Source organism: Phyllobates terribilis, unplaced genomic scaffold (genome assembly GCF_046119375.1).
Source record: "Phyllobates terribilis strain yellow unplaced genomic scaffold, ASM4611937v1 Scaffold_1__5_contigs__length_1240528914, whole genome shotgun sequence".
Classification (NCBI taxonomy): domain Eukaryota; kingdom Metazoa; phylum Chordata; class Amphibia; order Anura; family Dendrobatidae; genus Phyllobates; species Phyllobates terribilis.
The window spans coordinates 1,013,752,389-1,013,773,918 of record NW_027362761.1 but is presented as its reverse complement, the minus strand read 5'-3'; the positions used below and the strand labels follow the sequence as shown (position 1 = coordinate 1,013,773,918).

General features: G+C 43.9%; 1 protein-coding gene across 4 annotated transcripts in view; it reads right to left on the bottom strand.

The window, feature by feature from the left end:
* Window positions 1-21,530, bottom strand: part of LOC141157210 (probable ATP-dependent RNA helicase DDX60) — a 1,123,923-nt gene that overhangs the window by 559,795 nt on the left and 542,598 nt on the right. For 3 of the 4 annotated variants that reach the window (XM_073644203.1, XM_073644220.1, XM_073644212.1), the window contains 2 exons: window positions 6,531-6,633; window positions 6,337-6,446 (listed from right to left, as the gene is read on the bottom strand). The exons of the other annotated variant lie outside the window; for it this stretch is intronic. In XM_073644203.1, coding sequence (XP_073500304.1) covers window positions 6,337-6,446; window positions 6,531-6,633 — 213 coding nt within the window. The remainder of the gene's footprint in view (window positions 1-6,336; window positions 6,447-6,530; window positions 6,634-21,530) is intronic. 4 annotated transcript variants of the gene reach the window in all.

The window sequence follows — 21,530 nt, the reverse complement described above, 5'->3', positions numbered from 1 at the left end:
TCTTGTTAACCCTAGAACGCATACCTGGGCCATCGCAGGCCCGCCCTATTAACTGTTTTCTATTCTCTGCAAGATTTCTTTAGTTAGAATTTTGAAACTCTAGGTATTCCTCAGGTATATAGTTGTTTGTCATTTCCAGTTGGCCATTTATTTATTATTTGCACACGGGCCTAAAAGGCCCCAGGTATGTGAAAGTGTAGATTTTTATGGTCATCCGTTCTAGGGTTAAGCTACTGTGACCTCCATCACTTTTCCAAGGGGCATTTAAACCATCTTGTTAAGCAACTGTAACCTCCACGTCTCTTCCGAGGGGCATTAAAACCGTCTTGTTAAGCTACTGTGACCTCCACCACTTTTCCAAGGGGCATTAAAACCATCTTGTTAAGCTACTGTGACCTCCACGTCTCTTCTGAGGGGCATTAAAACCGTCTTCTTCAGCTACTGTGACCTCCACCACTTTTCCAAGGGGCATTAAAACCATCTTGTTAAGCTACTGTGACCTCCACGTCTCTTCTGAGGGGCATTAAAACCGTCTTCTTCAGCTACTGTGACCTCCACCACTTTTCCAAGGGGCATTAAAATCGTCTTGTTAAGCTACTGTGACCTCCACGTCTCTTCCGAGGGGCATTAAAACCGTCTTGTTAAGTGACTGTGACCTCCACCACTTTCCAAGGGGCATTAAAACCGTCTTGTTAAGCTACTGGGACGTCCACGTCTCTTCCGAGGGGCATTAAAACCATCTTGTTAAGCTACTGGGACCTCCACGTCTCTTCAGAGGGGCATTAAAACTGTCTTGTTAAGCTACTGTGACCTCCACCACTTTTCCAAGGGGCATTAAAACCGTCTTGTTAAGCTACTGTGACCTCCACGTCTCTTCCGAGTGGCATTAAAACCGTCTTGTTAAGCTACTGTGACCTCCACCACTTTTCCAAGGGTCATTAAAACCGTCTTGTTAAGCTACTGTGACCTCCACGTCTCTTCCATGGGGCATTAAAACCGTGTTGTTAAGCTACTGTGACCTCCACGTCTCTTCCGAGGGGCATTAAAACTGTCTTGTTCAGCTACTGTGACCTCCAACACTTTTCCAAGGGGCTTTAAAACCATCTTGTTAAGCTACTGTGACCTCCACCACTTTTCCAAGGGGCATTAAAACCATCTTGTTAAGCTACTTTGACCTCCACGTCTATTCCGAGGGGCATTAAAACCGTCTTGTTAAGCTAGTGTGACCTCCACCACTTTCCAAGGGGCATTAAAACCGTCTTATTAAGCTACTGGGACGTCCATGTCTCTTCCGAGGGGCATTAAAACCGTCTTGTTAAGCTACTGTGACCTCCATGTCCCTTCCGAGGGGCATTAAAACCGTCTTGTTAAGCTACTGTGACCTCCACCACTTTTCCAAGGGGCATTAAAACCGTCTTGCTAAGCCACTGTGACCTCCACCACTTTTCCAAGGGGCATTAAAATCGTCTTGTTAAGCTACTGTGACCTCCACGTCTCTTCCAAGGGGCATTAAAACCGTCTTGTTAAGCTACTGTGACCTCCACCACTTTTCCAATGGGCATTAAAACCATCTTGCTAAGCTTCTGTGACCTCCACGTCTCTTCCGAGGGGCATTAAAACCGTTTTGTTAAGCTACTGTGACCTCCACCACTTTCCAAGGTGCTTTAAAACCGTCTTGTTAAGCTACTGGGAACTCCAAGTCTCTTCCAAGGGGCATTAAAACCATCTTGTTAAGCTACTGGGACCTCCACGTCTCTTCAGAGGGGCATTAAAACCATCTTGTTAAGCTACTGTGACCTCCACCACTTTTCCATGGGGCATTAAAACCGTCTTGTTAAGCTACTGTGACCTCCACGTCTCTTCTGAGGGGCATTAAAATTGTCTTTTTAAGCTTCTGTGACCTCCACCACTTTTCCAAGGGGCTTTAAAACCGTCTTGTTAAGCTACTGGGACCTCCACGTCTCTTCCGAGGGGCATTAAAACCGTTTTGTTAAGCTACTGGGACCTCCACCACTTTTCCAAGGGGCATTAAAACCGTCTTGTTAAGCTACTGTGACCTCCACCACTTTCCAAGGGGCATTAAAACCGTCTTGTTAAGCTACTGTGACGTCCATGTCTCTTCAGAGGGGCATTAAAACTGTCTTGTTAAGCTACTGTGACCTCCACCACTTTTCCAAGGGGCATTAAAACCGTCTTGTTAAGCTACTGTGACCTCCATGTCTCTTCCGAGGGGCATTAAAACCGTCTTGTTAAGCTATGTGACCTCCACCACTTCTCCAAGGGGCATTAAAACCATCTTGTTAAGCTACTGTGACCTCCACATCTCTTCCGAGGGGCATTAAAACTGTCTTGTTAAACTACTGTGACCTCCACCACTTTTCCAAGGGGCATTAAAACCGTCTTGTTAAGCTACTGTGACCTCCACCACTTTTCCAAGGGGCATTAAAACCGTCTTGTTAAGCTACTGTGACCTCCACCACTTTTCCAAGGGGCATTAAAACCATCTTGTTAAACCCTTCTGAACTCCACAGCTCTTCCAAGGGGCATTGAAATGTTGTTTTTAATTAACTCTAACTTCCATGACTCTTCCATCGGGCATTAAATTTCCTCCTAATTTTAGTCAGCTTTTGCTTTTCAATGCATAGGCGAACACTAAGGGAGACCCACTCCCCAATAATGGGTAGAAGGTTTTTAGCATGCTGTAATCCACGTCTTTTTCAAGGGCCATTGCAGTTCCTCATAATTTTTGGAAAGCCTTCCATTCACTGCTTAGGCCAACAGTGCACAGGAGACCCAGTTGCTATAAATGGAAAAAACGGTTTATTTAAGGCCCTCTGACCTCCATGTCACTTCCAAGGGGCATTGGAGTGCCTCGAAATTTTTGGTAGACATTGCACTCACTGTATGCCCTATAACTGTGTAGCCGAACCGCTCCTTTTGGTACAGAAACATATCCTACAAGACATGTGTGGTTGACTGGCCTGATATTGATGTGAATGGTCCCTGTTCCTCCTGCTCTTTCTCCTTTGCCACCACCTCATCCATCATTCATCACCTGAAGCTTTGTTTTAACGGGAGTCATAGAACTGGGATAGTAGCAGGAAAACATCCAGCAATCCTCGGAGGAGGTAGGATATGCGCCAAAACGCTGACCACCTCAGGCCTAGCCGCTACTACATACATGCGCTTGCATTCCAAGGAACAGAAAGCTAAGGAGATGGATGGCCTCATGATCATGAATAATTTACTCGTTGTGTAGTAGGCTGACCACTGCTGCTGTCTACCTTTTGAACTTTGTGTTGAAGCCTGATTGACCCAGGACCCGCAATCCTCTATATCTGGAGGACGTGTTGCATTCCCGTGTCCAACTGTGTCCCGGCTTCCACAATATTAACCCAGTGTGAAGGCGTGAGATGGACCATCCCTGGCCACATTCACTTGTCCACGTGTTTGTGGTTAGGCTGTCCTTCAAATGGGGGCGGCTGGGGACCGTTTATGGACACCCGGCCGCCCACAGGTGGCTGGGGACCGTGTGTGGACACCCGGCCACAGGGCGGTTGGGGACTGAGTACGGACACCCGGACGCCCCTTGGCGGCTGGGGACCGAGCGTGAACACCCGGCCGCCGGGCGGCTGTGGACTGAGTATGGATACCAGGCCGCCAATGCAGCCATGATGTGGTGGCCAGATTCCGCCTCCACTTGCCTAAAAGGCCCAATTTGAAGTGCAAGCAAGCTATGGTATTGCAGCCTGGGGTTGGGTGGGTTGCAGGCTGCACACTTACGCTTGCATTCCAAGAAAACAAAGCAGATGCTCACTTCTATCATCATCATCATGCTCCTCCCCTTGGCACTCTCAACTCCCCTGATAGAGAAGCCAGGGCCCACCGGAGGAGTCTGGTTCTCTGGTGGGCTCGTCCAATGCTGCCCTAAAGCAGGCCGGGCTAAGAAAAGCGTGGGGGGGGGAGTTGACAAGAGAAATAGGGGCGGCTGGGGACCGTGTGTGGACACCCGGCCGGGGGCGGCTGGGGACCGAGTATGGACACACGGCCACCCCCTGGCGTCTGGGGACCGAGCGTGGACACCCGGCCGCCGGGCGGCTGGGGACTGAGTATGGATACCAGGCAAGCCATGACGTGGTGGCCAGATTCTGCCTCCACATGCCTAAGCAAGCTAGCAGCATGCTATTGCAGCCTGTATGCATGTGTCACAGAGCACATGGCCAGATAAAGTTGTAAAATGTTAAAATGACATTTCCCGGTGAATGCATTTGTCACGGTTGAAAGCAATACAGAAGTGCAAAAACGCATAAAAATTGCTAGTTGTGAACATAGCCCAAGGTGTGGAGGAGTATTTTTGTTTTTAGTTATTTATTTTACTTTATACACAAGTCTTTACCCTGGAATGGAACTTCCTTAACATATTTCACAGGAAAGCACTTTCAGTTTCGTTTTTGAACGTTTTCTTGTGACCCCATAAATTTGGCTTAATACCTCTGACCACGTTGTTGACAGCAGTGACCTGGGGGTCTGAAATGCTTCCTGGGGCGATGCCCATGCTGTCCTCATGTCTTTTGAGCAGTGTCACTATCGTTTTGGGCACTTTTTAGGCTTTCTACAAACTGCCAGGGGTGCCACCGCAAAAATGCTCGAGTCTCACATAGACTAACATTGGGCTTGTTGCTCGGGTCGAGCACCCGAGTATCACGGTGAGCTCGGCCTGAGTTTCGAGCACCCGAGCATTTTCGTGCTCGCTCAACACTAATAGAGATGTTTCTTTAATTAAATGTTGGTTTCCCAATGCTTGTTTAGTTTATTTAGAAATAGTCCCAAGATTACAGTAGTTTGGTCAGATTTAGATAGCAAGTTTTTCGAGAAAATGAGGAAAAGCCTGAATAGATTGATGGAAAAATTTACGAATTTGCTAGGAGGTTTTTCTTACAGGCATTCTGATTTAGAGGGATTCGCGCCAAGTTTATTAAGGAGAGATTTAGTACATTTGTCAGACATAGGTCTAGATATTTTAAATTTGGGTTTGCAAAATGCTATGGAGAAATGGCTGTGATATTTTTGCTGGGGGGGGGGGTAGATCTTTTAGTCCTGGCTGGTGGATAATCACCCAGCTTTTGCTTGGTGGAGTTGGCCTTTGTTTATGGTTGTTATATGGTTTTATGAGAATTTTATAGTATTAAAAGTTATGGATGATAATATTAAAACTATTTATGGTATTTATCTATTCATATTAATTTAAAGTAACTCTTAATAAAAACATCACGGCCTATTTATTCCACAAATTTAGTGTGTCACAGGTTTTTATTATATTGGTCAAGAATTTCTGGGAAAATCAATGAGTCTTGTGCTACCATGAGATAATCTTATAAATGTGCCCCTGCTGTGTACTGTGTAATGGCCGTGTCTGACCATGTACAGAACATGGTCTGATCATATCACAGCTCCTGGGAAGGGGGGGAGCAAAAAAGTATACAGACATTACAGCATGAGATCACAGCTGATTCTTTATGTGAGGTAAAACATATCACTGACTGTTTTAAACAATGTTTTACTTCAAAGAAAGAATAATTTTCAATTTCTTGCTGTAATATCTGTATACTTCCTTTTGTTTCCTCCCCTATCCAGGAGCTATGGTATGATCAGACCATGTCCCTGTACGGTCAGACGCAGCCATTACACAGTACACAGCAGGGGCACATTTATAAGATTATCTCAGCACAGGAACATTTTATTTAAACACATTAAATTGTGGAAAGGATTATTAATCCAAGATCTATTGATAAAAATCAACTATTGTTGGTGGGAAAACCCCTTTAAATCAGATATTCCAAGACCTGAACTGGAGGTAAGTGAGCAGCTGTTCCCAACCAGCATTCTCAGCTGCTCGTAAAACACAGACCTATGGGTCTGTTAAACACCTCTCAGCACTATGTGTGCTGGAGCCTGCTTCTCCAGGTCCTACATCACTGAGGCTTGGCACCTCGGGGACACAAACCTCCTGTCCACGACCTGTCCAGCTGCCACCTTACAATGTATATATCAGCATCTCTTTCTGTATACCATGCTGTTCACAAATTAGACTGCATGTACAATGTGACAGGTTCTTTTTAAATATACACATAGTAGGACAGTAGACTAAAGAGTAGACCAGCTATAAGGCACACCATGTTCTGCCATAATTATTAGTATTTTTCTTTTTCAGAGCGGGTCAGATCATTAAAAAAAACTTGGGGTGGAAAACCCTTGTAACACTGCTAAGATCAATAACTGTGCCACATGCTAATATTATATAAATTTTTCTTCTGTTAGAATGCTTGTTAGAATCACCTTCATACTTGGTTGTGTCATAGTCATCACTTAGTGGGCGGTTTATATGCCAGTGAGAAAGTTCATCATATGTTTCTGTGTTCATCAAGGAGGGAATACGTGGGTCATTCCTAAATAATAAATCAATGAAATAAATGTATTTAACATCTGTTAAGAAAGCAAAGACCAATCCAATTATTTCCAATCATATATACCTGCTTAATACTGGTAATTCTTTTATTAGATCTCCAGCATAATCTTCAATGACATTAGATCGTATTGGTATCAAACCAACAGGGAGAACTTCTTTCATTTCCGCTATTAGAAATAATAAAAACAATGCTTTATAATGAATAATATACTGTATTTATATATATATATATATATATATATATATATATGTATATATATATATATATATATATATATGTATATATATATATTACAGTTATGCTCAAAAGTTAACATACCCCGGTAGAATTTCTTGGCCTTGTTTCAGAGAGTATGAATGATAACAAAAAAACTTTTTCTCCACTCATGGTTATTGGTTGGGTAAAGCCATTTATTGTCAAACTACTGTGTTTTCTCTTTTTACATTTTAATGACAACCAAAAACATCCAAATGACCCTGATCAAAAGTTCACATACCCTGGTGATTTTGGCCTGATAACATGCACAGAATTTTACACAAATGGGTATGAATGGCTACTAAAGGTAAGATCCTCACCTGTGACCTGTTTGACTGTAATCAGTGTGTGTGCATAAAAGCTGAGTGAGTTTCTGGGATCCAGACAGACTCTTGCATCTTTCATTTTTCATCCAGGCACTGATTTTTCTGGATTGTGAGTCATGGGGGAAAGCAAAATAATTGTCAACAGATCTACGGGAAAACGTAGCTGAACTGTATAACAAAGGAAAGGGATACAAAAAAATATCCAAGGAATTGATAATGCCAGTCAGCAGCGTTCAAACTGTGATTAACAAATGGAAAATCAGGGACTCTGTAAAAACCAAACCACGGTCAGGTAGACCAACAAAAATTTCGGCCACAACTGCCAGGAAAATTGTTCGGGATGCAAAGAAAAACCCACAAATAACATCAGGTGAAATTCAGGACTCTCTGAAAACTAGCGGTGTGGCTGTTTCAAGATGCACAATAAGGAGGCACTTGAAGAAAAATGGGCTGCATAGTCGAGTCGCCAGAAGAAAGCCATTACTGCTCAAATGCCACAAAGTATCTCCCCTACAATCTGCCAAACAGTACAGAGACAAGCCTCAAAACTTCTGGAACAAGGTAATTTGGAGTGATGAAACCAAAACTGAACTTTTTGGCCACAACCATAAACGTTACATTTGGAAAGAGGTCAACAAGGCCTATGATGAAAGGAACACCATTCCTACTGTAAAGCACGGAGGTGGTTGGCTGATGTTTTGGGGATGTGTGGGCTACAAAGGTATAGGAAACTTGGTAAAAGTTGAAGGAAAGATGAATGCAGCACATTATCAACAAATACTGGAGACAAAATTGCATTCATCAGCCTGGAAGCTGTTCATGGGACGTACTTGGACGTTCCAACATGACAACGATCCAAAACACAAGGCTAAGTTGACCTGTCATTGGCTGCAGCAGAACAAAGTGAAGGTTCTAGAGTGGTGATCTCAGTCTCTTGACCTCAATATCATTGAGCCACTCTGGGGAGATCTCAAGCGCCCAGTTCATGCTAGACAGCCCAGGAATTTACAGGAACTGGAGGCTTTTTGCCAGGAGAATGGGCAGCTTTACCATCTGAGAAAATAAAGAACATCAGCCACAACTACAACAAAAGACTTCAAGCTGTCATTGATGTTAGAGGGGGCAATACACGGTATTAAGAACTGGGGTATGTTAACGTTTCATCAGGGTCATTTGAATGTTTTTGATTGTCAATTAACTAATTAATTAATTATTAATTAATAATTATTAATTAATGGGGCATTATTATAGATACCAGTTAGATATATTGTATATGAATAGGGATGATTCCCTGAATGAAGACAGTATTTGTGATGTCATTGGTATAGAATGGAACGTAATAATATGATCGAGTGTGAATAGAAATGACCGTATGGTCATAGTTGTAAATACGCATGCCTAGAAGACGTCACGATTGAATGAAAATATTATTGTGGGAGCAGACACTTCAAAAATGGCGACCACAGCGTCCCGAATGTAATGCGCATGCCTAGTGACGTCACCACATGGGCGGATTGTCAGCGCTCCAGTCAAGTGACGGAATTCAAAGTGGATTATGGGAGACATGCGCAGTGTGGAAGAGAAGACGCCGAGAGCAGCGTGATAAACATAGAATGTGTATTATATATGATCGTTGATAGGTGAGTCGTACCCCCATATTTATGATTCACACATGACACTAATAATTATCAATTTAGTCACTTGGCACTTTATGTGAAATATGAACTGTGAAAATGTAAGAGGATTGTTTTATTAATCTTAACATTATTTGTATACAATAAGATGGAGTTAATAAGGATGTATTTTGCACTTATTTACTGTGAAAGAAATCTTTGTGTATTAATGAATTGTAGTTATGGTAATCACAAGCTACACCTATATATATTTCACTATATGCACTTGAACTCTGCTGGAGAAAGGTTCTATGAACTGAAACATTGCCATTTAAGCTCAATAAAATCCATTTTTTCTAAGATCTGAACTTATTTGAAGCGCTGCCTTCTTATATTTTTCTATTATGATGCAATTTGAACAGGTTGCTTGGAGGCCTGGCACCCACTGTGAGTAACTGTGAAATGGTGCTGTTCCATTATATTTTTTCTATATATATACACTGTGTGCCGAATTATTAGGCAAGTTGCATTTTAGAAGATTATTTTTATTATTGATCAACAAATATGTTCTCAATCAACCCAAAAGACTAATAAATATCCAACCTTAAAATTTTTGGATGTTGGAGTTGTTTTTTTTTTAGATTTGGCTATCTTTGGAGGATATCTGTTTGTGCAGGTAACTTTTACTGTGCCGAATTATTAGGCAACTTAATAAAAAACAAATATAATCCCATCTCACTTGTTTATTTTCACCAGGTAAACCAATGTCAGTGCACAAAATTTAGAAATAAACATTTCTGACATGCAAAAGCAAAAACTAAAAAAAATAGTGATCAATATAGCCACCTTTCTTTATGATGACACTCAACAGCCTTCCATCCATAGATTCTGTCAGTTGCTTGATCTGTTTTCGATCAACATTGCGTGCAGCAGCCACCACAGCCTCACAGACACTATTCCGAGAGGTGTACTGTTTTCCCTCCCTGTAGATCTCACATTTTATGATGGACCACAGGTTCTCTATGGGTTTCATATCAGGTGAATAAGGGGGCCATTTCATTATTTTTTTTTCTTTTAGACCTTTACTGGCCAGCCACGCTGTGGAGTAGTTGGATGCATGTGATGGAGCATTGTCCTGCATGAAAATCATGTTTTTCTTGAACGATACCAACTTCTTCCTGTACCACTGCTTGAAGAAGTTGTCTTCTAGAAACTGGCAGTAGGTCTGGGAGTTGAGCTTAACTCTATCCTCAACCCGAAAAGGTCCCACAAGTTCATCTTTCATGATACCAGCCCATACCAGTACCCCACCTCCACCTTGCTGGCATCTGAGTCGGAGTGGAGCTCTCTGCCCTTTACTGATCCAGCCTCTGGCCCATCCATCTGGCCCATCAAGAGTCACTCTCATTTCATCAGTCCATAAAACCTTTGAAAAATCAGTCTTAAGATATTTCTTGGCCCATTCTTGACGTTTTATCTTATGTTTCTTGTTCAAAGGTGGTCGTTTTTCAGCCTTCCTTACCTTGGCCATGTCCCTGAGTATCGCACACCTTGTGCTTTTTGATACTCCAGTAATGTTGCAGCTCTGAAATATGGCAAAACTGGTGGCGAATGGCATCTTGGCAACTTCACGCTTGATTTTTCCTCAATTCATGGGCAGTTATTTTGCGCCTTTTTTGGCCAACACGCTTCTTGCGACCCTGTTGGCTATTTGCCATGAAACGCTTGATTGTTCGGTGACCACGCTTCAAAAGTTTGGAAATTTCAAGATTGCTGCATCCCTCTGCAAGACATCTCACAATTTTGGACTTTTCAGAGCCCGTCAAATCTCTCTTCTGACCCATTTTTCCAAAGGAACAGAAGCTGCCTAATAATTAAGCACACCTTATATAGGGTGTTCATGTCATTAGTCAACACCCATTCTCATTACAGAGATGCACATCACCAGATTTACTTAATTGGTAGTTGGCTCTCAAGTCTATGCAGCTTGGAGTAGGACAACATGTATAAAATGTATCATGTGATCAAAATACTCATTTGCCTAATAATTCGGCACACAGTGTACACAGTATATATAATGTAAAGGAAATGATTCATGGTTTTCTAAATACTTAAAAAATATAAATCTGAAAATCCTGACGTGCATTTGTATTCAGTCCCCCCCCCCTCTTCCGCAAGTCAATGATTTGTAGGACCACATATCGCTGCAAATAAATTACTGCTGCAAATCTTTGGGGTATGTCTCTACCAGCTCTTCAAATCTAGAGGCTGAAAGTTTTGCCCATTCTTCTTTGGAAACCAGCTCTAACTCAGTGAGATTGGAAGGATAACGTCTGTGAACATCAATTTTCAAGTCTTGCCACAGTATCTCAGTGGCCATTCAAATACATACAGTAAATATGCTTTGATTTGAGTCATTTCATTGTAGCTCTGGCAGTATGTTTAGGGTCCTGCTGGAAGGTGAACCTATGTCCATGTCTCAAGTCTTTTGCAGCCTGTAACAGGTTTTCTTCTAGGATTGCCTTGTGTTTAGCTCCATCCATCTTCCCTTCAACTCTTACCAGCTTCCTAGTCCCTGCTGAAGAAAAGCATCCCCACAGAATGTTGCTGCCACCGCCATATTTGACAGTGGGGATGGTGTTTTTAGGATGATGCGCAGTGTTAGTTTTTCACCACACATAGCATTTTGCATTTAGCACAAAAAGTTATACTTTAGTCTCATTTGACCAGAGCACCTTCTTCCACATGCTAGCTGTGTCCCCTACATGGCATGTGGAAGACAGTGCTTTTGTCAGTTGAGACCAAAGTAGAACTTTTTGGGCTAAACCATACTTTGTGCTAAACCTTCTTTTGATGGTTTTGTCTGAATCCTTTTTTTTAGACATATACACTGTGTTCCAAATTATTATGCAAATAATATTTTCTCAGATTTTCCCAAATTACCTATATGAATTGCAGTCATTGTAACTTTCCAGTCAAATAACTATTAGAGTACAATTGAAAGGTTTTTGTACAAACTACCTATGATAACAGTATATTTTTAAAAAAATAAAAAACTCAAAATGCATGTTCCAAATTATTATGCACATCAGAGTTTTCAACCTTTTCATTTTAATAAAGAACAAAAAAATGGTCATTTTTGAAATTATAAGCATTAGCAGGTTATTACAAACTGAAATCAAACAGTTTTCAACTCAAAACTTTATTCTAGGTGATGTAACATTTGCACATAGGACCCCTTGTTCGAAAGGAGCTTCTGAACCCTCTCATTCATTGAATTTGTCAGGTTTTGGATGGTTTCTGCTTCAATTGTTTTGCATGAGGACAGAATACCCTCCCAGAGCTGTTGCTTAGATGTGAACTGCCTCCCGCCATCATAGTCACTCCTTTTGATAATGCTCCAGAGGTTCTCAATGGGGTTGAGGTCAGGGGAGCAAGGGGGCCACACCATAAGTTTGTCCCCTTTTATGCCCACAGCAGCCAGAGATGCAGATGTGTTATGTGCAGTTTGTACAAAAACCTTTCAATTGTACTCTAATAGTTATTTGACTGGAAAATTACAATGATTGCAATTCATATAGGTAATTTGGGAAAATCTGAGAAAATATTATTTGCATAATAATTTGGAACACAGTGTAGATGGAAATTCCAATGTAGGCGCTCAGCATAGAGCACAAGATATAATGTGAACAAAGCATTATTGGAATTTTTGGGAGATAGAATGAACAAATAAACAGCATTTCAAGAATTTTTTTTTTGTCATTCACCATGCAGTACATGTGAGAACACAGTTTTATTCTCTGTGTCAATATGATTACAGCAATGACAGATTTATATTTTTTTATGCTTTGATATTTTTACACACTAAAATTTTGTTCAAAAAAACGTGTTTCATTAACATATTTTGAGAGCTATAATTTTACTAGTTTACTGCTAATTACGTTAGACATCAAACAGCCATGGAAATTAATTTTAGAAACTACTCCATGTACATATATTAGCTCCAATAGTCTGTCACTTAATAATATTGCTGTAATTATGTATTATGAAGGTACAAATAGGATACTGTTGTATATATACAATATTGTGTCTATTATATCTAATGTTTCTCTAATTATTGCACATTTGTGTGATACTGCCCAAAGAGCTGTGTATTTAATCCTCTGCGGTGTGATACTGTTTAATGAACTGTGTATCTAATTCTATCTTGTGTGCCACACTGCTGAGCTGTGCATTTAACTCTATCCTGTGTGATACCCTCTGTTGACTTGGGTATCTAATCCTCACCCGTGTAATACTGTCTGCTGAGCCATGTATCTAATCCTTTCCTATGTGATACTGTCTGCTGAGCCGTATATCTAATTCTTTCCGGTGTGGTACACTCTTATGAGTAAGGTACACAGGCGGATTATAATGAGGGCAATATGGGCTACCGCCCGGGGCCCTAAGGCTCCAGGGGGCCCATGAATTGCTCCCATTATAATGCACATTTTTTTCGGTCACCGCCATGCTGGCCGAAGGTTTAGATGATTATGGGCCCGCAGCTGTAGGCGGTTTGAATCATACTGTGTCGCCCTGCCCTGCCAGTGCCACATGGCGTTCCCATCTGGCCGCTGCGACTGTATATTCACTAGCACAGGAGTGCAGTTTAAATGCTGTTGGTACCGCCCTGCCACATGATGTCAAGCAGGGCGGTCCCAGAGTTCAAAGCAGCCACTCACAGACACGCAGCATCATGCAGCCGCTCCCATCCGGCCAGCTGCAGATCCACCGTGGCGGGCAGTTTGAATGATGCTGGGACCGCCCTGCCACATGACGTCAGGCAGGGCCGAGCATACATAGGGGCGCGGCATACAGGCAGACAGTGGCAGGGGGGCCCCCGGACCGTTCCCCCAGCCGCTACTACTTCTTCAGCCGGGCCAGCACTGCAGAAGTTAACTTCCCTGTGTTGGCCCGGCCGCGTCACAGCTAGGAGACACGGCCCTGTGCGCGGCCGTGTCTCCTAGCTGTGACGTCACGCAGTGCGTGCCCGGCCTGTACTGCTGCAGCCTGCATCGGAGAGGAGCAGGAGGACTGGAGTGGAGAGGAGCAGGAGGACTGGAGCCGAGCCGGGGGATGGTGAGTGTGTGAGAGTGCGTGAAAGTGAGTGTGTGTGTGTGTGTGTGTGATTGAGTAAGTGTGTGTGTGTGTGCAGGCAGACATAATTGTGTGATGTCTGTTTATATGTATTTTTGTGTTTCAAATGTGTTTATGCATGTATGTGTGTGTATGTCTGTATATGTTTGTGTGTGTGCGTGACTGCGTGCAGCCTACTGTTGAGTATAGATGGCACCGTGTGGCCTCCTGCTGTCTCTGGGGGGGCGCCGTGCGGCCTACCAGTGTGTATAGATGGCGCCGTGCGGCCTCCCGCTGTGTATTGATGGCGCCGTGCGGCCCCCTGCTGTGTATAGATGTCGCTGTGCGGCCTCCTGCTGTGTATAGAAAGCTACATGCGGCCTCCCGCTGTGTATAGATGGCTACGTGCGCCCTCCTGCTGTGTATAGATGGCTACGTGCGGCCTCCTGCTGTGTATAGATGGCTACGTGCGGCCTCCTGCTGTGTATAGATGGCTACGTGCGGCCTCCTGCTGTGTATAAATGGCTACGTGCGGCCTCCCGCTGTGTATAGATGGCACCGTGCGGCCTCCTGCTGTGTATAGATGGCAATGTGCGGCCTCCTGCTGTGTATAGATGGCTACGTGCGGCCTCCTGCTGTGTATCGATGGCACAGTGCGGCCTCCTGCTGTGTATAGATGGCACAGTGCGGCCTCTTGCTGTGTATAGATGGCTGCATACGGCTTCCTGCTGTGTATAGATGGCACCGTGTGGCCCCCTGCTGTGTATAGATGGCTACGTGTGGCCCCCTGCTGTGTATAGATGGCTACATGCGGCCTCTCTCTGTGTATAGATGGCACCGTGTGGCCTCCTGCTGTGTATAGATGGCACCGTGCGGCCTCCTGCTGTGTATAGATGGCAACGTGCGGCCTCCTGCTGTGTATAGATGGCTACGTGCGGCCTCCTGCTGTGTATAGATGGCTACGTGCGGCCTCCTGCTGTGTATAGATGGGTACGTATGCTCCATATTGAGTCATACAATTAATGTAAGGCTATGTGTCCACGATGCAGAAATGCTCAGGATTTTTTTTGAGCGTTTCTGCATCTCCCTGGCAGAAAAAACACATGCGGATTGTTCATGCGGATTGTACATGCGCTTTTCCTGCCAGGGACATTCGGATGTGAAGCGTTCTTCACATGCATTTCTGCATGCGGGTTGACAAGCGCTTTCCAAGCGATTTTAGCATCACTTGGAAAGTGCTTGACAACTTGGTCACACTACATAAATCCATGCAACCCGCATGGAATTATATAGTGTGACCATAAAAGAATGGTAAAAAATAAAAAATATATACTTACCTTCTGATGGCCTGCTGACGTCAGCGGTCGCGTGACCCGTCACATGACTAAATGACGTCACGGCAGGTCCTTTTCAGACCATCGCGAGCTGCCGGCAAGCCAGGACGCATCGGATAAAGACACCGGGGGCCATCAGAAGGTAAGTATAATATTTATTTTTTATTTTATTCTTTTTTTTACAGGTTCTATGGTGCCCGGGTCCGGAGGAGAGTCTCCTCTTCTCCAAACCCGGGTACCATCCGCACATTGAAACGCATGGATTCTGCATGTACAGATGCAGTGATGCAGATGTCATGCGTTCCAATGCAAGTCAATGGCGGTGAAAACGCCGCGCTTCCGCAAAATAATTGGTGATGCTGCGGATTTTTCCGCAATGATAATCCGCAGCGGAAATTTCCGCAGCATGTGCACAGCACATGCAAATTATCATTGGGGAACATTGCAGACCTTCTACCAAGCGTTTTTTAAGTGTTTCTGCAGCGGAATTGCCGCTGCGGAAACGCTTAAAAAACGCATAGTGGGCACATAGCCTAAAAAAAATTATTATAATTAATATTGTGCCAAATTAATTTCACGTGAACTATCACATGATCTATCACAGGGGATCATGTGACATGTGATACATCAGGTGTGTGTGTGTGTGTGTGTGTGTGTGTGGGTGGGGGCGGGGGGGCCTGCTCCTTCTAAACTGCCTGGGGCCCTTGCTACTCTTAATCCACCCCTGGCTATGTACCTCATCCCCTCTTGTGTGGTACTGCCTGCTGAGTCATGTATCTAATCCTCTCCTGTGAGATACTCTGTGCTGAGCTGTGTATCTAATCATTTTCTGTGTGATATTGTTTGTTGAGCTGGGGGGGAAAGTCAGCTCACCAATCTTTATATGCACCTTGCTTCTGTAGGAGCCATCGCACGGAGCCGCTCTGGTCAAGGTGGGAAAACAATGCAGAAATAGGAAAAAATTTATGGACTATGTTTGGATTTCTTGCAGTTTCCATGTATTGCCGGTTATTGTATTGCTGTAAGGTTCACCTTCGTTAAGTTTGTCCCTTCTCTCTCACTGTCTCCCTCTCATGTGACTTGTTGTAGCTAACCCCTCCCTTCTTTTTTCCTGTCTTTCCTCATTCACCATCTTGGCACCATCAGTAGCTCATGTGTTTTATAGCCTGTCTGAGGAAAAGTTTCCTTTTACCTGTTGCTGTTCATGCATGTATTCACAAGATTTCCAAGAAAAATAAACCTTCTTCTGGATTCTTCACAACGTGTGTGCCTGCAGCTGAGTTGAAGCTATTTAGACCATTGCCATTGTAAGTACAGGTTGAAGAGACAGCGTCTCACAGAGCCATATATTTACAACACAGCCATGGGGACAGAATAGTAAAAATAAACTTCCCAGATTCATCTGTACAGCCAGCCACAGCTTCTATAAAGCCACAGAACACTCAGCAGAGCATCTGCTTTAAGCATATAAGAGATCATACAGTGTTCCTTCTCCCTGTGAATTAAGATGCCTGAGGGAATGACTACACGGTCCCTGCCATACCCATCGTTAGATCAAGAATGCATAGAACATGATCCACCATCTAGTGAGAAGGCTAAACGCCCCACAAAACCCACATGGAAGGTTAAAGAGAACCTTGAAGCCAGTAAACATTAACTTTCCTGTGTTATAGCAGACCTATGGCAAAAACTGCTGAGTCACAAGGACAGCCTGTCTCAGCCTACTTCTCTCAAACTACTACCAGAGGGAGACCTTGCACAACTGTTCAGATTATCAAATGTATGTAGAAACACCAGATGAATATGTCACTGTTTTACAAAAACGTAACCCTTCTGTTTCCTGTAAAGAGCTGCAAGCTTTCCAACAACTTAACTCAGAGAGAATGCAAGGGTGCGTGATATTAAAGCCAAGACAGAGGCAAGAATTGCACTAATGGCCGAGATGTCATCTTGCATTTCTGGCTCAGCCAGGCAGTCAAAGCGATCATCTAAGTCACGCTTCTCAAAATCTTCAACCCTCAGAGAACAGCTTATAAGAGCACGTGCAGAAGCTGAGGCCACTAAGGTACAAGCCGCTTTTGCGCAAATGGAAATGGAAGCGAGCGCAGTGGCCGAAGCAGCACACAAGAATGCAAAAATAGAGACCCTAGAATAGGAATGTGAAAACGCCACAGCCATGGCAAGGTTAAAGGTCCTGGAACAAGCTATAAATAGGAGACAAAGAGACAGCATCAGTTTAAGTGACTTTGAAACTGAGGACCCTCTTAAGCATACTAGAGACTATGTTCAAAGCCAAAGCTCCAGCAATCCTTCCTGACAGCACGGACGTTCCCCTAAGACAACAGGACACAGAGCATTTATCAGCATCCTGCTTTCAAGGTCAGTACAACACACTGCCAACTCTGCATCCTGAAGCTCCTTTGTGCACCAGAATGTAGCAGACCCCAGCACCTCACCAAACCCTATACACAGAAGCACACGTGCAAACCAATATGCAGGCAAGTCATCTCATTCCGGTCAGCCACACAGTTCCAGCTCCATGTGTGGCAGAAACTATGCACATTAAGCCGGTTACTGGACTGAATGCCTACGCTGCACCATACTTTCCTGCGTTTCTAGGTCACAACACCAGACTGTATGAACAATGCTACCCAACCAGTAAATGTCTTTCCAAAATCCACCATCGCCCCCTGAGGAAGTACGGAAACATGTGTCGGGGCTTCTCCTGGCACTGTTGGTTATCCTTTTACCTTTACTAAGTATGTGTTATTTAACCTTATCCATGTGATACTTGTATTTTCTGTGTGTTGCAGGATTTTTTGTTGACTGTTTATATTTGACCTGATACAGGTCACATGACCTATGTTACCATAACTCTCCATGCACACTTTTGTTGTAATCAATGGATTGTATGGGTTGGACTATGTGACCTATTATAGGTCCAGTGTAAATTTGATACCAACTGTGCCTCTATCTACCCTCTGTTGCCTCACCTACCCATGTTATGTCTGTTAATACATGAAATTTATACTACATGTGTCTTTTTAAATATTGAAATAAAGCATTTATCTTTTTCAGTCATCATATTGTGTTCCAACCATTCTTTATTCTGGGGTTTTTGAAACACTTATGCTCCTTCTCGTGTTTATCTAATGTTTAGTGGTATGCCCCTTATTACTTATGAGGTCCTATTTTTCATTGTTACCTTGTTGTGTCAAAATCAGAGAATGATGACATGTCCACCTTAACAATGTACATGATCCGCCGTGATCTAACTAAGACTACAGGGGTTGTAAATGCACCTTTAAAACCGCAATTAGCGACCTCTGCATCACCGCTGCTGAAGAGCTAGACCTGCTGATGAGGTGGCTTGGGCCACCATCCACAGAATGGGTCAAGAGACTTAAATCTGTCCACATCGGTAATCCAGTGGCTGGTCTTACTGCTGCATGGGAGAGACTAGAACAAAGCTATGGTAGTCCTGAGGACATAGAAAATGCCCTGTTCAAGCGTCTAGATGACTTTCCAAAAATATCCAGTAAGGACACTCTAAAATTCCAAGAGCTCAGTGACCTCCTGTTAGAGCTTCAGCTGGCCAAAGCAGGCCCACACTTGCTTGGCCTCAGCTACCTGGATACTGCTCATGGGGTAATCCCAATAGCTTCTAAGCTACCATTCAACATCTAAGATAGGTGGACCATGCTTGGATCAAAATGCAAAAGGGAAAACCAAGTCTCCTTTTGTCCATTTTCTTACTTCTGTAAGTTTATTGAAAATATTGCAGAGTGTAAGACTGACCCAAGCTTTTTCCATGAAGAACCAAGCGGCCCTGGTTCATCCCCTCCCAATTATGAAAGTCCACATGCAAGTAAAAGTAACCGCAGCAGTCCAGTTTCAGCAAAGAAGACTGACGTTCTCCCCATACCTTCACCAGCTCCAGACAAGAGCGAGGTATGTGAAAAGATCGAAAATCCTAATCGTATGTGTCCTATTCATAAGATGCCACATCCCCTAAAGAAGTGCATCGGCTTCAGAAAGAAACCCCTACAGGAACGCAAGGAGCTTCTAAAGAAGTTTGGGGTATGTTACAGATGTTGTGCGTCTACTGAACACTTTGCTAAAGACTGCAAAATCCCTATTAAGTGTTTTGAGTGCGACAGTGAGGACCACGTACAAGCGCTCCATCCATCCCAACCTGACTCTACACCGCTTGCGCCTTCACCCACCACAAGGCATGGCAGGGAGAATGCAGAGCAATAAGCAAGTCCTACCACAATATCTTCTTCATGTACAGAAGTCTGCGCAGAAGACCTGTGTGACAAGTCCTGTGCAAAGATATGTCTGGTGAACAAGTATCCTAAGGGCCATCCAGAGAAAACCGTAAAGATGTACACCGTTCTGGACGATCAGAGCAACCGATCCCTTGCAAGTTCAGAACTCTTTGATCTATTTGACTTAAAAGGAAACACTCACCCCTACACCCTGGGCACCTGTAGTGGTGTTACAGAGGTCTCTGGGAGAAAAGCCAATGGACTCATCGTATCTTCTCTTGAGAACAATGTGAAGATACCCCTACCACTTTGGTCGAGTGCAACCAGATACCATCCAACAGAGAGGAGATCCCTACTCCAGAGAGTGCTCTTCGTCACCCCCATCTAAAGACTATAGCCAACAAGATTCCAGCTCTTGACAACAGCGTGAACATCCTGATTCTGTGGCTACACAAGGTACATCAGCAAATCAACGGGCCACACGATGCTCCAATTGCTCAACGTTTTGATCTAGGCTGGGTTATCATAGGTGACGTCTGCACGGAAAGGACAAAGAGACCTGCAAGGATTTTCTCACTTAAGACTCTGGTCTCGCCAAATGGTTGCAGCACTCACTTTCTGCCATGCCCACATCATTACTAGGTGAAAGAGAAGCCGAGTAACAGTGAGTGGCAGCAAGAAACCGCCTGACAACACGAACACGTTCCTGTCCTGTGATGTCAACCTCGGGTCAACAGTGCTCAATTCTTCATTTCCATCTGAGGACCGTATAACGAGTTTAAAGGATCTTGATTTGGGTTCTGACGTTCCTTCTATGCAACGCAGCCTTGGTCTGCTCTGGGACATTAAACAGGACACGTTCTCATTCCAGGTGTTAGTCTGCATTAAACCCGTCACCAAACGAGGAGTCTTACCTGTTATGAACAGCATTCAAGGCACTTGACTGCTGAGAACACGGATTGGAACACTCCACTACCGTCCCAGAAACCACAAAGATGGGAGATATGGAAGACGTCTCCAAGGATCTTGGATCATCCCATCTCGTTCCTATCCGGCTCTGCCCCAAGGAGAAGTCCACGTTTTGACGCATCTACAAGGGTCATAGTTGTAGTTGCCTATATGAAGACCTAAGAAGCCGTCAACAAGGTACATAGTGAATTTGTCCTGGACAAGACCAAACTAGCCTCAAGGCCTGCTCACACTGCACCAAGACTTGGTCTTTGTGCTGCTGTACTAGCAGTGGAGGTTGCCAAAATTGCCCCTGAACAGTAGCACCACATCTCCACTGACCTGCTTCCAGCTTTCCAAGGATCAGGACTCATGGCTGCATCTACCTTTTGTGACAGCACCTGGCTGTTGTCTCCAAGTTTTGTTCCTGAGGACCCTTGTTCTGTCAATGCTGGCAGCACATTTGAACTTTAGGAACCAGTCACTGATGGAGAGATCACACCAGCCATCTCTACACACTGCATACCTGTGGCACCAAAGTTGAAGCTAAGGCCTCATCTCTCTGGACGCTTCTCGAGCTGATCACCGGTTGTGCAGGCTGGTATTCACCTGATGTGTACCGCCAAGTGCTTCATGGGAGAAGGCATCACATGAAGGACATCGCTTCTGGACACAGCTTAGGGCAGGGAGTCTACTGCCATATACCTCCAGCTGTATTTGGTCTTTGGAATTTTCTCTAGCGGATTGTTGGGTTGGCGGAAGTGTTTGCACGTTGCAACTTACCCAATCCGAAGATGGGTTTCTAATTGGACTCGGACTTCCGGCTGTTAAAGACTTCAGGCCTCCAACGGAAAGTTGGACTAAAACTGTTGTTGTTTTTTGCTGGTGTATTTCTTTTGTCTTTTAGGTCCACAATGACATCCCCAAAAAACATCACGTCAAGGAATTATTGAAATCTAAAGATTTCAGACGGGGAGTGTTATGTCCCATGAATGGGAAATTTATAGACTGTGTTTGGATTTCTTGCAGTTTCCATGTATTGCCGGTTATTGTATTGCTGTAAGGTTCACCTTCGTTAAGTTTGTCCCTTCTCTCTCACTGTCTCCCTCTCATGTGACTCATAGCTAACTCCTCCCTTCTTTTTCCCTGTCTTTCCTCATTCACCATCTTGGCAACATCAGTAGCTCATGTGTTTTATAGC